This window comes from Thunnus maccoyii, chromosome 21 (assembly GCF_910596095.1).
Source record: "Thunnus maccoyii chromosome 21, fThuMac1.1, whole genome shotgun sequence".
Classification (NCBI taxonomy): Eukaryota; Metazoa; Chordata; class Actinopteri; order Scombriformes; family Scombridae; genus Thunnus; species Thunnus maccoyii.
Window position 1 is genome coordinate 7,212,700 of NC_056553.1, and position 14,916 is coordinate 7,227,615.

The following is a 14,916-nucleotide window of genomic DNA, read 5'->3' on the forward strand; positions in this document are numbered from 1 at the left end:
ATTTCAAACAAAAAACTGCTGTTTCTGCCAGAAATGTATCAAGCGGTTTTTGCTTTTTCAGAGAAAGATCTATGAGACACTTTGCTTAAACGAGCAAATAAAAATGCCTGCATAAACTGGCGCCACATCACTTGAATACACAAAAAGTGTATCTGTTTAAATAAAACAGATTTTCCAAGACTGTGCTGTTGCTGTTTCAGTTGAGATACAAGGAAGGTGTTGTTGTGTTATGATTGCGAGAGTCTCACTGCCACACGGACATGTGATGATGGGCTGTTCGAGAAGGCTGCTGATGAAGCGCAGCAGAGCGATCCTCCTGCATTCACGCTGGGCTGCAGACGTGAGCGGAATACTGAGGGACTGGAACGACGAGCCGGATGCTCTGAGGAATGCTGAGGCTCTGCCAAGCTAACAGCACAGTGCTGACTGCCACTCCGAAGAGCAGCAAAAGACTACGGCTTAAAACGCAACAGACACTGCCCGTCTGCCTGCCTGACAGCCTGCAGAAAAAGACAACTTCACCTGCAACATATTGTTTGTACTGGCTGTAGCACTGATCCCAGGGTGAATCAGTGCATTTAAAAAAACACTATCAATGGGATTGGATCAAGCTGAGTAAATTAAGCTAATGAGACACAGATCCAGACACAAAGAATCATCAAAATGCATCTATTTCATTCTATAAGGAGTCAGAATACATTAGAGTAATGGACTGTCAATCCTAATTTGATCTCTGGTTTTCTGTGCCGCAGTCTTTTTACTATGCTCATCACAACACCTGAGGTCCCAGCTCACAGTGCACAACGCATGCAGCAGTTTTAAAAATAAAAAACCAGTATATCTTTCCACACTTACCTCGGCTGCCGTTCTCTTCATCCTAGAGGAAAAAAAAGAGAGACGGTAAATGTCAGATGTTTTGTTTCTTTAGATCGTCTCTTTACCGGTTTTGCATGATGATATTCACAGGTAGATGCAAAACAGTTCATTTGAATCTACCGTGTCAATATATGTTGAAAGACTAGTGTTACATCATACTTTAAAAACACATCATTTTCATTGTCTAATCCCTAAAACCGTCCCGCCATCTACCCATCCCAATCTCCAAAACCCTCCAAATGTAAGGATTTGCTGCTTTTTCCCTTTTTTTTAATAATCATTATAAATGGAATATTTGGGGTTTTTTTTGGACCTGTACTGGCAGGCTTTATTGCCGCTTCAAGGATTGTTCTCTGCCATTAGAAGAGCCAGACAAAAACCAGATTTAGCTGAATAGTTCAAATTGATGACAGACGGTTGCTTCTTTTGAATCTCTAATAGCGAGGACTAATAATTACTAAGAGGAGTTTTATGAAGTTTGATCTAATTGATGTTTATAAAGGAAGGAACCTAACAGGAAGCAAATATTCCTACAATTTATTAAATTGTTTTATTAAGGAAAATGTGCTACGCTATTTAATGAATATTAGGATTGTGGACTGCTTTTGGCAAGTTTAAGATCACCTTGGGCTTTGAGAACTTGTGCTTGGAATTTTTAAAGCGTTTTCTTTGCCATATTATTCTTTATTGTTTCCAAGAAAACCAAACAAAACTATGAAGCAGAAAAGGCACAATCGAGTCACAACAAATAAGAAAAGACCAAATAAAGACACTCGACCCTACAACATATTCCAACATTTCACAGACTAATCAATTAATCGAGTCATCAAAACAAAAACAAACTGATAGCTGCAGTCTTAAAATCATCTCTGAGCATTGAAGGAGGGACGAGATGATCCATAGAGACAAACAGAGGCCTCATTATCATTAAACACATCTACATAATTGGAGCGGTTGTGTTGCAGAGGACAGATGGGGACAGGAGCGGTCCAGATCCATCCATGTGCCAGTTCGGACAGAAAAAAAGCCACTTCATAGCCCATGCTTGTGTTTTTTTTCTCCCCTGTTTCCTCAACACATAAAACCTTCATTTCCATCAGAGCCCCCCCGTTTAAAATCCATACTCCCGCTTTAATCCACCTCCCCCTCAGTGACACATACTGTATCCTTTAAGACTCCCCTGCTCTCCCACGGCTTTCCTTAAGACAGCCTGACCCTCTTCAAGCTAACCCCAATATCCTCAAACTGTGATTAGTCAAGAGCTCCCATCCAAGACCTTAAAAGTAATTACAATTGAATGTGATGAATGTACAAGGATGAGGATTTTTTTTTTTTTCCCTCTCCCCTTGCTTGCTGCGGTTATGTAATGGGAGAACTGGTTAGGATCTACAGTGACTGTGACCTGACTGATTTAAATCCAAGGTTTTGAAATATTTCCCAGAATCATGTCTTATGATAAGAAGGCTGCAGAAAGACTGAAGACAGCTACAAGCCAGACACATCTTGCTGAGCAACAGCTTGTTTTAGTTGTGTAATTCTGTATACCGATGCCAGCTGCTAATGGCTAATGGATGCTAAACGGACCTACCAGTTTATTAAAATGGATTTACTGCTTTAATTTTGTTTGGTATGCATCTTAAACCGCTGAGTTAGGGGTTTTTAAGATAACAAACTTGTCTACAAAACCTTCAAATCAAATTATTAAGTTACAGCGAGATCACAGAAGCACATAGTGGCCCCGGATTGTACTTAAAAAGTGTCCAAAACAACATTGTGATAACCAAGAAGGCCTCTGGGAGAAACTGTCTCTCTCTTTGATTACACAAATGTCTGAAAATTCAAACTGCTGTGCCATAGTTTCTCTTTCAACACGCGGAACCGAAGCCAAAGGCTATAAACACAACATACTATGCTAACGTTGTAGGAAATCCTTCTGTGCAAACTGAAGAGGTTGTCAAAATACACTTCAGAGAAAAGTAAACTGAACTTATCATGAATTATCACCTACAAAAACTAATACGGGGGAGGTCATGATAAGCTTTTAGATAGCCGCCTCCGAACGCCGGCACATTTTCCCGTTAAAAGTGTGATGTGGTATTTACCTAAAGCCCTTTAGTGTGTGCTACTCTGTGCCCATTAGGAGGCGGAAGTGCTGTAACGTCAGGATTAATACCAAAGGGCAGATTGGTGCTGATGTTATCCAGAGGATGGCTGGCAGACTTCCCAGGTTGGGATCATCACCCCGTTGTTGTAATAAAATTACTGTTACACTGCTACAGAGCGCTACGCTTTAATGTCAGTGATGGTCAGAAGTGTCAATAATGACTCATAAGTACAGATATTTGAAAATTGATTCCTATTTTCTAACAAAATGACTATAAAAATCTCAACTTCAAAGAGATTTGAACAGATCAAATATTGATTTTATTTCCAAGTGCTTACATAATGTTTACAACAGTTACCAGTGAGATAAAACTAAGCTTCCTCCCAGTTCCATGCAGGTTTTAGTGTGTAAACACACTGAACTATTTTGATTATAGATCTTTGATGCTGTTTTTTAAGCAGAAATGGAACATTTTGCTGGTTCCAACTTACAATTTACAAATTCATTTAGCAGCTTTTATCCAACGTGACGTATATCTGAGAGCTGATTCAACACAAGCAGGGATCCAGTCAGGACACAACGACGTCATAAAGCTGAGCTCAAGTCAGACAGGAAGTAGGTGCCAGCAGGCAGTGCACAGAGGCATAGAGTGCATGGTGCATATTTTTCAGTAAGCTCAGGAGTTTGGTAACTTGTTCCACCACCGGGGAACTAGAGAAGAGAAGAATCTGGCTCTGTTGTGGTGGCAGAACCAGACGCCTTTCGTTGGCAGAGTGTAGACCTGAATGAGGGAGTTCAGGTAGGCGGGAGCTGTTTTTGTTGCTGTTTTATAAGCAGGCGTCAAGGTTTTGAATTTGATGCGGGCAGCGACCGGGAGCCAGCGGAGGGATATAAACAAAGTCGGGTGACGTGTGCTGTTTTGGGCTGGTTGACGACCAGACATGCCGCCGTGTTCTGGATCATCTGAACGTACATGTGGGGAAGTCTGCCAGTTAGGAGTTGCAGTAGTCAATGCGTGATAACTCCTCAAGTCTGAATATTAACAATTTTTCTATGATAGTAAACTGAATATTTGGGGGTTTTAGACAGTTTATCAGACCCAAGAAGACATTTTAAGATGTTACAGTGGACTCTGGGAACTTCTGATCTGCTGACATTTTACAAATTTCACAATTAATCGAGAAAATAATCTGTAGATTAAACAAAAAATGAAAACAATGGTTAGTTCCAGCCCTGATGAACAGTACTGTCCACAGTTTATTGCACAAAGGATACTGAGGAGCTGCTCACAGCTGGAGAAAATTAAAACAGATTGTTGATCGTGACAAAATAACTCTCAAGAAGATATTTTGGAAAAAAAAAAGCTTTTTCTTTGTAAAGTTTAATTAGCAGTGGCTTTCCAAAGCTGCAGTTTGATCAACATCCATCAGCACACATATTGTATTGCATGATTTCCAGTTAGTACAAAACAAAATACATTTATTCCTTGTATACTGTCAGCTAAAACAGTATAGTATGAAAACTTATTGTATGTGATTAGTAAATAGTATGGAACTGTGGCACAACTCTAATGTCCCGACTGCACTGAATGCACCGGTGTTTGTCTAGGGCCGTGTTCAAACAGCAGCTGAGAATCATAATTTTGATGATGTTTTTCCCTCGTGTCACACAAATCTGATGTTTTCTAATCATTGTGGACACTAAAAAGCTAAATAGAGTCACATTTTATGATTACAATCTGGAACGCTGACCAGTAGTTATAATTTCTGGGCTCTTGACAGCGAGGCCAGAGTTAGCGTGGAGGACAAGAATCAACAAAAGGAGAGAAAGCAAAACAGTCAAAGTGGTGTTTGGAGAAAGGCCTCGATTCAGTCCGAATTCAAGAGCACACGCGGTAATAAAAAAAAAAAAATCTAAAAAATACTTCACGGCTCTCTTTGTAAAGTTCTGCTATCAATGTGATACAGAGGCATAAGGCCAGCTATGTGATAATGCATTTCAGTCCCCAAAAATTGTCAAAAACATGTTTCATTTCCTAAAATAAATGTAAAAACCTGCCAGCGGTCTGAGATTATTTCATCTGTTTCTAATATAATGTCCCAGTTGACACAGATTTTTATGACAGTGTCTTAAATTAAAGTAGATCCTCCTACTTGCCTCCGGCTTATATCACTTGATTCAACAAAAGTTTATTTACTTTGGAAACACAAGTATATTTCCTTACCCCGAGTGTCAGGATCTTTTTTTTTTTTTGCTTATTTAAAAAAATTATTCAGCTCTAAATTTGATTAGACGTGTTTTTGTTTATTTAGGTTCTAGCGTAGTTGGGGAAATGATCGAATGAATCGGCGTTCTACCTTCAGAGAGTTGTGGACGGCAGACTCGGGCGGGTAGACGATGAAGTGTCGTAGCGTGAAGCCGAAGCCCTGAGAGGTCCGGCGCAGGTGGAGCGTTTTGGGCCCCGGCCAGGAGAAAGGCTCCTCCTCTGCCCCCGGAGAAGCCGTAGCCGACGCCTCGCTCTGATCGCGCCCATCCTTCTGCTTGGCCTGATAGGGAGACAAATAAACAAAAACGTCAGTAGTGATTTTTGAAATATACACAGTAAGTAGAGCATATATACAGTTTGTTGACACGGAAAGAAACAGGAAAGGATGGTTACATTATTAAAGGGGATATACGTGCACATTTCCAGGTCAATATTTATATTCTGGGGCTCTACAGGAATATCTTTACATGATTTACAGTTCAAAAAACTCTTCCACCAGCTTCAGAGGCTACAAAAACAAACAGCAGTAGTCGGATTTTACTTCTTTTCTAGAAATATAAACTTCTCAAATACATCCGTACATGTTCAAGTCGAAATCCGAGAGTGGGCGACGCGAACAACCTGCAGAACAACCTTAGCATCAACTTTAGCATCAACTTTAGCATCAACTTTAGCATCAACTTTAGCAGCGACGGCTACAGAACGGACGGCTGTTTAAGGGCCTGTGCGAACAATCTGATGTCATCACAAGGAGGAAGTGAAGGCAGCGTTCAGAGCAGGTTGAAGCCCTGACTTTTGACTTGAAGGCACCATTTTTTTTTACATATGTTTACATCATATTTTGTCCTGTTTAAGAAAGCTTGCACCATATGTACTTGGTTAACCAGATTACTCAATCTCATACAAAACAACAGCACCAGATTAATAGTTCCCACACTCTTTTTTTGGGTTGTGACATCTTAAAATAATGTCTACTTGTGACCCCTCGTTACAGATCATGACTTTAGTGTGCGCATGAGACGTGAGCAGTTTCATTTGAAACGAAAAAAGGCCTAACAAAGTGATATTAACAAGAAAACAAAAGCAAAAGCTTGACAAATGTTAGAAAAATACACATAATATTGTGCAACGGGAATATTTTTTTTCCTCCTTTTCCCTTAAATCATCATCATCATCATTCCCCTCAGGTTTATCTTTTGGGGGGTCTCAACACCCAGGTTGGGGACCCTTTGCTTTAAATGATGCACAATGAAGAAATCTAAAAAGCATTCAGTCACTCGGTTCACCTCACCCCTGGTAATTACGTAAAGCAAAAGGGTTTTTTTTTTTCTAAAACAAAGAAAAGTGTGTTTTCACAGATGAAACAGCCCGTGGCTAAGCATAGATATTATAAATCAACCTGATTTAAAAACACAAGAAATCCCCTGTTGGTGATTCTTCACAGTTACCAGAGTTGGACTGCTTGTTTCTGCTGAATAACAAGGTGTCGTTTTTTTGTGGTGAAGGTCTGTGTTTTCAGGAACAAGAGGACAAAGTAAACAAGAAGGCTCACTGTTAAAAGATAGGTTTGTAGGGGTTGTGCGCTGTTGAGTAATACTACATAAATAATTCAACGTTTCGGTTCTTGACTACGACTTGAAGAAAAGGCTAAAACGTTTTTGTTTGAACGTTCTTTTTTTTTTTAAAGGAAAGTGCTCGGCTGCTTTTAGAGCTCTCCAACTAAAATTCACTTCAACGTTTCATGTTTCTTTTTTCTGTCAGCACAAATAATATGGCAGGTTGCGTTTGTACCGGTGTTATCAGTGGAGGATTTACAAGTGTTGAAGTAGCACTGAGGCCTCCTCAAGAACAGAGAAGCTGTTTCCTTTCTGCAATCACGCAAACTACAACACTTGTACATCATATCAAATGTCTTATTTTGTCCAAAAACAGACCCAAAACCCCAAAATATTACATTTATGGTGATGTAAGACCAAGAAAAGCAACTCATTTTCACATTTGTAAGCGTTCAAACAAGCAAATCTTTTGCATTTTTGCTTGAAAAATTACTTAAATGATTATTAAATTATAATAGAGCAAAACTTTGCTGGCTCTAGATTCTAAATTATGAGGATTTGCTGCTTGTTTTTGTATCATATATGATATTAAATTAAATATTTTGAGGTTTTTAGACTCTTGGTCCAACAAAACAAGCAATTTAAGGACTTTGGGCTCTGGATAGTTTTGACATTTTTCACTTCTTTTTGACTTTTCATGGTCTAAACAATTAATCGAGAAAATAATCTGCAGATTAATTGATAACCAACTGAACTCCTCTGCTACTGTGATGTCTCTCAACAGTGAGGATTATATCACATCCACTAGAAACTGTTGATTAAGCCATCAGATGAGCGTCACCTACCTTACATTGGGGTTTTTTATTCATATCTACAGTAAAGCTTGTCAGCAAATACAGAAACACTTCATTACACTTGAAAAAAACACAGTCATATAATTGAGTTTTTGAATTATAGTTGACGTCAGTGACTACAATATCTGTCAAAATAATCAGGATTGTCATTTAAGTCATATTTGTACTGCCCCGAGCTTCACACAACTGTACATATGGCTTCAGTTATTGCACATTTGGGGCTTTGCAAGGCTATTTGGCGTGTTTGCATGATGACAGACTTATCTTCTACACTCCTACTGTGACTAACGCAGGATAAAAACAACCCTTAAACGCTGACAGCTTTAGCTTGTGTAACATTACGTTTATGCCTACATAACACAACACATGCTCCACATCGGCCCGTGAGGCTCGGGGGTTTGAAATGTTCTACAACAAAAGCTGTTTATGAAAAGTGTTTTCGCTGACTCAGTCTCAAACGGCAAGCGGGAGATATAGTGAGTCGATCCGGTCTGTGATAATGATTCTCCCGAGAAAAAACAAGCAAACACAAACATACAGAAGGAGCGTGAGTGGTCACGTCTCAGATCTACCGGGGAGGTTGCGTTGTGATGAAAGAATGATCAACATAACGTGATTTGTGTGACATAAATCGTGTTTTTGTCGGTCGGTGTTAGTAAACATAGCATTCAAAGTTAGCCCCTCCTCCCCTGGCTCGACCGGGGCGAGCTGAGAGCAGAGAGAGAGAGAGCAGCGGCGGTCGAGCGAGCTAGAGAATGAATGAAGAGAGCGAGCAGCGCTAGCGAGAACAAAGCCGTTTCTAGTTCTGATATGAACCAAGAAAAATAAGCAGCATATTAACCAATAATGACAATTAGAGCTGAAAGATTAGTTGATTAATTGACAACTACTTTAATAATCGATTAATCATTTTTCTTGTTTCTTCTTTGGATTGTTGACTGTTGGCTGGAACAAAACAAGACATTTGAGGATGTCTCTCTGGACTTTGGGAAACAGTGATTGTCATTTTTCACCACTTTCTGATATGTAACAACATATCAATTCATTGTGAAAATAGTCAACAGATTATTTGATAATGAGTATAATGATTGCAGAATAATTGCAGCCTTAATGACAATAATTGTTCATTTCAGCCCTACAAACTATAGGCTAATATTTTCTTTACAGTAATTATTTTTTGTGTTTACAGTCCAAACATACAGTAGATGATAACATCATCACTCATAACACATAATTCACTTTAATTGCATTCTAAATCTCATTCTCAGATTGTTTTAATTCAAAGCCTTTCCAAAACAGCCCACAGCCCTTTCCTGGACTGCAAGCTATGCTGAGAGCTGTGCCGGATGGGGTTTTTACAACCCTGGCAGTTGCAACCGAACCGGACAGGTCAAGGTGAGGAGGCAGTCCCCGGTACTCCCCGGTTGGCCATGAGGTTAACTACCCCGCCCTGGAAAATTTGTGAGTTACAGAAACTTTGACGAGTGAAAACCAAAATCACACACATGGTTGAAGAAGGTGACCCAGTGAGGGGGGACTATGACGCTTCCCAGTCACACCTGCAAGGGCACTGGGAAGCCGACACACCTTCTGACGCCAAAGAAATCCATCCCTGTGGGGACGTGGAACATCAGAACCATGCTCCAGGCTGGCAAGGCTGCCATAGTTGCCAAAGAAACAGTGCGCTAGGCCCTCGAGAGAAGCATCCAAAAGCACAAGGAGTGAACAACACCAGAAACCCTCGACACAATCCAACAGAGGAAAGAGTTCAAAGAAAAAGTGAACTCATCAACAGACATGCTCTATGGCTTCTTTGAGAGAATATGGGAAGAGAAAAAGACCTGCCAAAGAAAGGTGACCTAAGAAAATGTAACAACTACCGAGGGATCACCCTACTTACTGTACCCAGTGAAATTCTCAACCAGGTCATCCTCAGCCTTCAGGAAGAGACTCCGGGACCAGCAAGCAGGATTCAGGAAAGATCACATAGCAACACTAGGAATCATCATTGAATTATTGTCTATTGATTGGAACACGTCCCTGTACATCAACTTCATCGACTTTGAGAAAGTGTTTGATAGCTTAGACAGGACAACGCTGTGGCACCTAATAAATATGTAATTCCCACCAAGATCATAAACTTAATGAGGAACCTCATGCAAGTCATGCATGTAGACCAGCTCTCCCAGAGCTTTAATGTCAAGACGGGTGTCAATCAGGGATGTCTACGGTCACCATTCCTGTTCCTCCTGGCAATTGACTGGATCATGAGGGAAACTACTGAAGGGAAAAGAAAGGATACAGTGGACAATGTGGGAGCTGCTAGATGACCTTGACTTTGCAGATGACATAGCTCTCCTTTCACACACAGATACAAGTGCAGGAGAAAACAGACAGACTCTCACAAACTGCGACAAAATTTCACCCAACACAGCAAAGACACATGAGATGAATATCCACTCCAAAATCAGCAACCCTATCCTCATGCACAGCACTGCCCTAGAGGAGGTAGAAGCATTCACATACCTTGGCAGTGTTGTGAACACCACCGGAGGGACAGATGCCAACATAAAAAACAGGATCAATAAGGCTAAGGTGGTGTTTAATATGCTCAGGAAGATCTGGAGCTCAAAACACATCTCAATCAATATGGACCTGTGGAAAAGAACAAGCCAGGATCTCACTGATTTCCAAATTTGAAGGAGAAAGTGGAGTTGGATTGGAAAACCTGCCACAAATATCACCTGACAGGCCCTGAAATGGTCTCCCCAGGAACAGAGGGAGAAGAGATGTCCAGGCGGAAATGTCTGGGAGATCTCGAAAGAACCGCCAACAACCCAATGAGGTGGAAGACATTTATCAATGGCCTATGTTCCGTAGAGGAGCAAAGAGCTTAAGTCAAAGTAAAACAGACAGCAGGAAATATTCTCTGTTGAGATAGCAACTCTGCTCTCTCCTGCCGCTGTGAACCGTCTGAGCAGTGAGACTTCTGTCACATCCATCATCAAAGTCATGATGGAGCTGAACCACTGCACCACAGGGCGTGCGTTAGCGGTTAATACTAACACTACCATAGATGAATCCAGGCTACGAGAGCCTGCAAAAAGAGTCTCAGCCTCGACTCAGATCTCTCCGCAGGCTCTTCTCCTAAAAAAATACATCTTAGGTATGGATCCAAAACAAAGACTCCACCACCCCTCTCTGTCTTTATCCTCCAGGCTTCTCTATCCACACTTCTCCTCTTCTTGCCTGTCTGGAAGCAGCAGATGTAGAGGCCTCCAGAGAGAGAGAGAGAGAGAGAGGGATGGGTGTGGGCTTAATGGTATGACTGGTGAAATCACCACCAATACCCAGTGGTATGGGCCTGGAAGTGAGCAACAGTTCACGATGTAACAGAGAGCAGAGAGGAGGGGAGCTGACACAGTCCAACTCAGCTGTTTGTTTTGATTTCATGCTTAAAATCTAATGTATTATGCAATAGCTAAGCCATTTGGCACCAATGTCCTATGACTGAGACGCACACTCATTTTCCATCTCTCTCTCTCTTTCTATATATATATATAGCATGTTGAATTATCCAGCAAGAGAGGCAGCAGTATAGCACAGTGCTGCTATTGGTTCCCACAATGCCTCACAGTCATATTCAAAAAAGATACAATACTGTAAATTTGATCCACACAAGCTCACACAATTACTTGATAAATACTACTCACTTATGCATGCAATCTGCTCATCAAAACAGTCACCATTATGTGCACAGAGGGTTTGATCTGTGTGCTGCCATATGGTGCCATAGCCTGCAGGATGGTGCGTTTGCATGCCTGTTCCTGCTTCTTTATGCATATGAGATCAGAGTGAATTTGAATGACATTACTTGTTGACTCAGCTTTTCTCCACGGTGTTATTTTTATTTTTATTTTTTTTTTGTGTTCATTTGTGAGTAACGAGTCACTCCTGGGTGACTGACCTCATAGATCTTTCACTCCCTCCTCTCTCGCTTTTTCTTTCCAAATCCTTTCTCCCTGTCTGACCACAGGCTTTAACATTAGTCACCCTTATTCCCTTAAACATAGGAAAATATGCCTTTAACTCCCTAGTTTGGTCCGGCACTGAACAATGACTGACTTCATCTGCTTCAGTCTCCGCACTAAACAGACAGTAAAGGATTGTGGTGATATTTCTTTTTTTTATTCGAGGCCACACCATATGGACTGTCGCGTATGTACAGCTGGAAAAAACAACGATATCGTCGTCTGACAGCATACGGCAAAGTATCATTCTGAGACTACCGTAGGGGCCAACAATAAACGAAACCTAAAACTCCAACGCACAAAGACACACTCACATTACAAAAGATATCGGTCAGTGAAACAGGACTACCCTGTCGCTGGAGAGCAGGATGACGCACACAAAATTCCTCAGACAGCACAACAAAGTGTAGCCGCCCTTAACCTCTTCTCCCCTCTCAGATGCTTCCTATGTAAACCTATATGCCTCTGCCAGACACTGATAGCGAGTCAGAGTATTCCTAAAAGCCTCTAAACTGCCACGCTTGTCCAGGAAGTTGCCTAGCACCTCCCCAAAAAATGTCAAAAATCACATGGATGCTCTCCATCTTTCTCATACATAACTGTTCTTACCCTAGATCGGACACAGTTCTTTCTGGAGGCTTCTCGTAGCCGAGCCCAGGACACGCTGCGGTTGGGACTGGTGAGTCCGAGTTCCACTTCTCCCCAGTAGGCTCTGGCCAAAAGCTGGAACCAAAGACAGTACGGCTCTGACAAACAGCCATCCACCCCGGCCAGTCGAGCCCAGGGACAACCTCCAGATGACGGAGAAGGAGACAGGGTGCAGCACCCTTCAGCGCTCACGTCCACATCCCGCAAGTCAGGGTGGTCCTTCAGAGGAACCGGCTTACAGCCTGGAGGTAGCCCGTTCCTCTGGGCTAGCATGGCATAGCCAAGTCTGAGGTGGTAGGACCAGATGGCAGAACAGATGAAAACTATCCTCAAAACCCGTCCACTTTCTGTGTCTTTCGGTCTCTCTTTTCTTCACCAACTCCAAGTAGTCTACTATAAGTTTCTGGTCGAGTCCATCTTGCTCCCTCTTTCTCCCTCAGTCCGCCTTTTACTGTCTGTTCTAGTCTCGGCTCGGAGAAACAGGGCTGTTCCTCTGGGCGTCCCACAGACACATGATGTTTCCACTCAGCCGAGAGGAGAGCACAGCGGCTGAGTGCGCTGCAGAGAGCCCAGGCCGACTGACTGACGCACCCACCCACTCACCACACAAAACTCTCTCTGAAGTATGCGCACACACACCAGGCAGCCTTAAGTGAATTCTCTTTCTCCCTTTCCTGTCTCCTCCATCGCCCTCTCTCTCTCTCTCTCTCTCTCCTTCTCTCTCTCTTGCTCCCCTCTTCCGCTGCCAGCCGTTAAAAGCTCCCCAACACACACGCTCTCACTGACAGACTCACGTGTCGGGGCTAATCAATAAAAAATGAGAACAAATGAAAAGGAGAAGACAAGACGCACACACAAGTCAAAGTTAAATATAAGGAATATTTGAAAAGTTTTTAACATAGAAAGCATAGGCGTGTTGTTATCTGCCAGGAGACGGGAATAACCTGGATTGTTTTCACTGCTGGTAGAAGAAGTCAAGTGGGGCTCATGCAGATAAGGAAGCATATGGGTTCTGTAAAATCTATAAGGCACAAAAATGTACCACCGACCCACCCACCTCCGCATGCCTGCAGCTCATCTGGCACCTTCAAAAGAACTAATGCTCGGATGGCAGACGTGGTAGTCGGCGAGAATACCAGCAGTTACATAAATGTATCCTAACTGTTGTCCAATATAACAGATATGACAAATCAAAAGACAGATGTTGGAAAAAAAAAAAAAAGATGATAAAACTACTATTTCATGGACGACTTCCTTTGTCAGAAGATAAAACATAGTAAAGTGCAAAAATTATATAATGAAAACAGTGACGTGGCGTTACAGAGTATTGTTTTTACAAGAGGGTTATTTATATAATTTTGCTGATTTGGCGGCGGTACGGTCCATGTCATGTGACAACAAAAGCATGGAAAACAGAAGACTGCTAGCAAGCAAACATGTACTTAAATGAAAGATTTGAGATATCAAAAAAAAAAAAGATCTCTCTGTAAATGTTTTATGAGAATTGAAATGCACTTCAAGGACACACACAATGAGTCTTGGTGAGTAACACTAAAAGTAAACATAACCATTTATACTGAGTTATCTCTACCTTTAATATGTTTCAGGCCATCAATGATTCAACTGCTTCCAGGAATTATTGGTTTTATAAGATTTCTACATAAATGTGATGAAGCAGTCACAATGTTAATGATTTCACAAAATATGTTGGTATTATAAAATGATTTCTATGGAACATTTTTCTTGGGGTGGACTAAAACGACTGTACTGAGACCATTTGAGGATGTGGTCTTGGTTTGTTGGTAGGAATGTGATCCGACCTCGAGCCAACCCGACTACAAGGCGTTTTCTGCGAGTTTGAACTAAACAGCTCTTGTAGACAGTTGTGCTTTGTATACTGGGAGGCAGATGAGTGAAATCAGCAGTTGCTAGCAGCTAGCCGGTGAATGAATCCTGGTCCAACTAGCGAAGAACACTGTATTTGGCCAGAAGACCTTCCTTGGGACTTCCCGATGGACTAACCAATGAGCAGAGAGAACGTTCTCTGACTTGTAGTGATGCGTTTTGGTTCCCTTGGATTTTTCTCTGTGTGAATAGAAACTTATCCACTGATTTTTAACCAGAGCAAATAAACTATAGGTTTGAAAACGCCCTTAACACTGCTCACACCTACTCTTACTCACACAGGTGTTGTCACTAACGTTGCCTGATTAGACCTTGTTTTAAGTTTGACTGGCAGCTCCCTTAATCTTATGGTTTTGTTGCACCTGTCAGGGCAGGACAATTAACCATATTATTATTGTTATTAGTTCATAGTTAATACTTATTCCCAAACATGGCTCCACCCGACTTCAACTTCATTTGAGCTCTTATCAGTGAGTGAAAATGAAATTGAAAATGCCTTTGCAGGTGTGGCTGTGCAGGGCCTTAAAGCACAGCCAAATAACACAAAAATTAGAAAAAACATCATAATAATCTACTTTCAGAAGTCTGAAAACGATTTACTTTCTTTTCTTCTGTGATAAACAAGCTCTGACATATTCTGACTGTGTTAAGACACCAACAGGAATCATGTAAAAGA

At 41.5% G+C, this 14,916-nt stretch overlaps 1 protein-coding gene across 4 annotated transcripts in view; it reads right to left on the minus strand.

The window, feature by feature from the left end:
- Positions 1–14,916, minus strand: part of LOC121888077 (rho GTPase-activating protein 21) — an 87,027-nt gene that overhangs the window by 36,038 nt on the left and 36,073 nt on the right. For 2 of the 4 annotated variants that reach the window (XM_042399356.1, XM_042399355.1), the window contains exons 1-3: positions 12,297–12,893; positions 5,338–5,526; positions 856–877 (exon numbers count right to left, since the gene is read on the minus strand). In XM_042399356.1, the coding sequence (XP_042255290.1) occupies positions 856–877; positions 5,338–5,526; positions 12,297–12,608 (523 nt within the window). In that variant the 5' untranslated portion in view covers positions 12,609–12,893. Of the gene's footprint in view, positions 1–855; positions 878–5,337; positions 5,527–12,296; positions 12,894–14,916 lie in introns of those variants that run through there. The other 2 variants (XM_042399357.1, XM_042399358.1) reach the window with 1 other exon arrangement.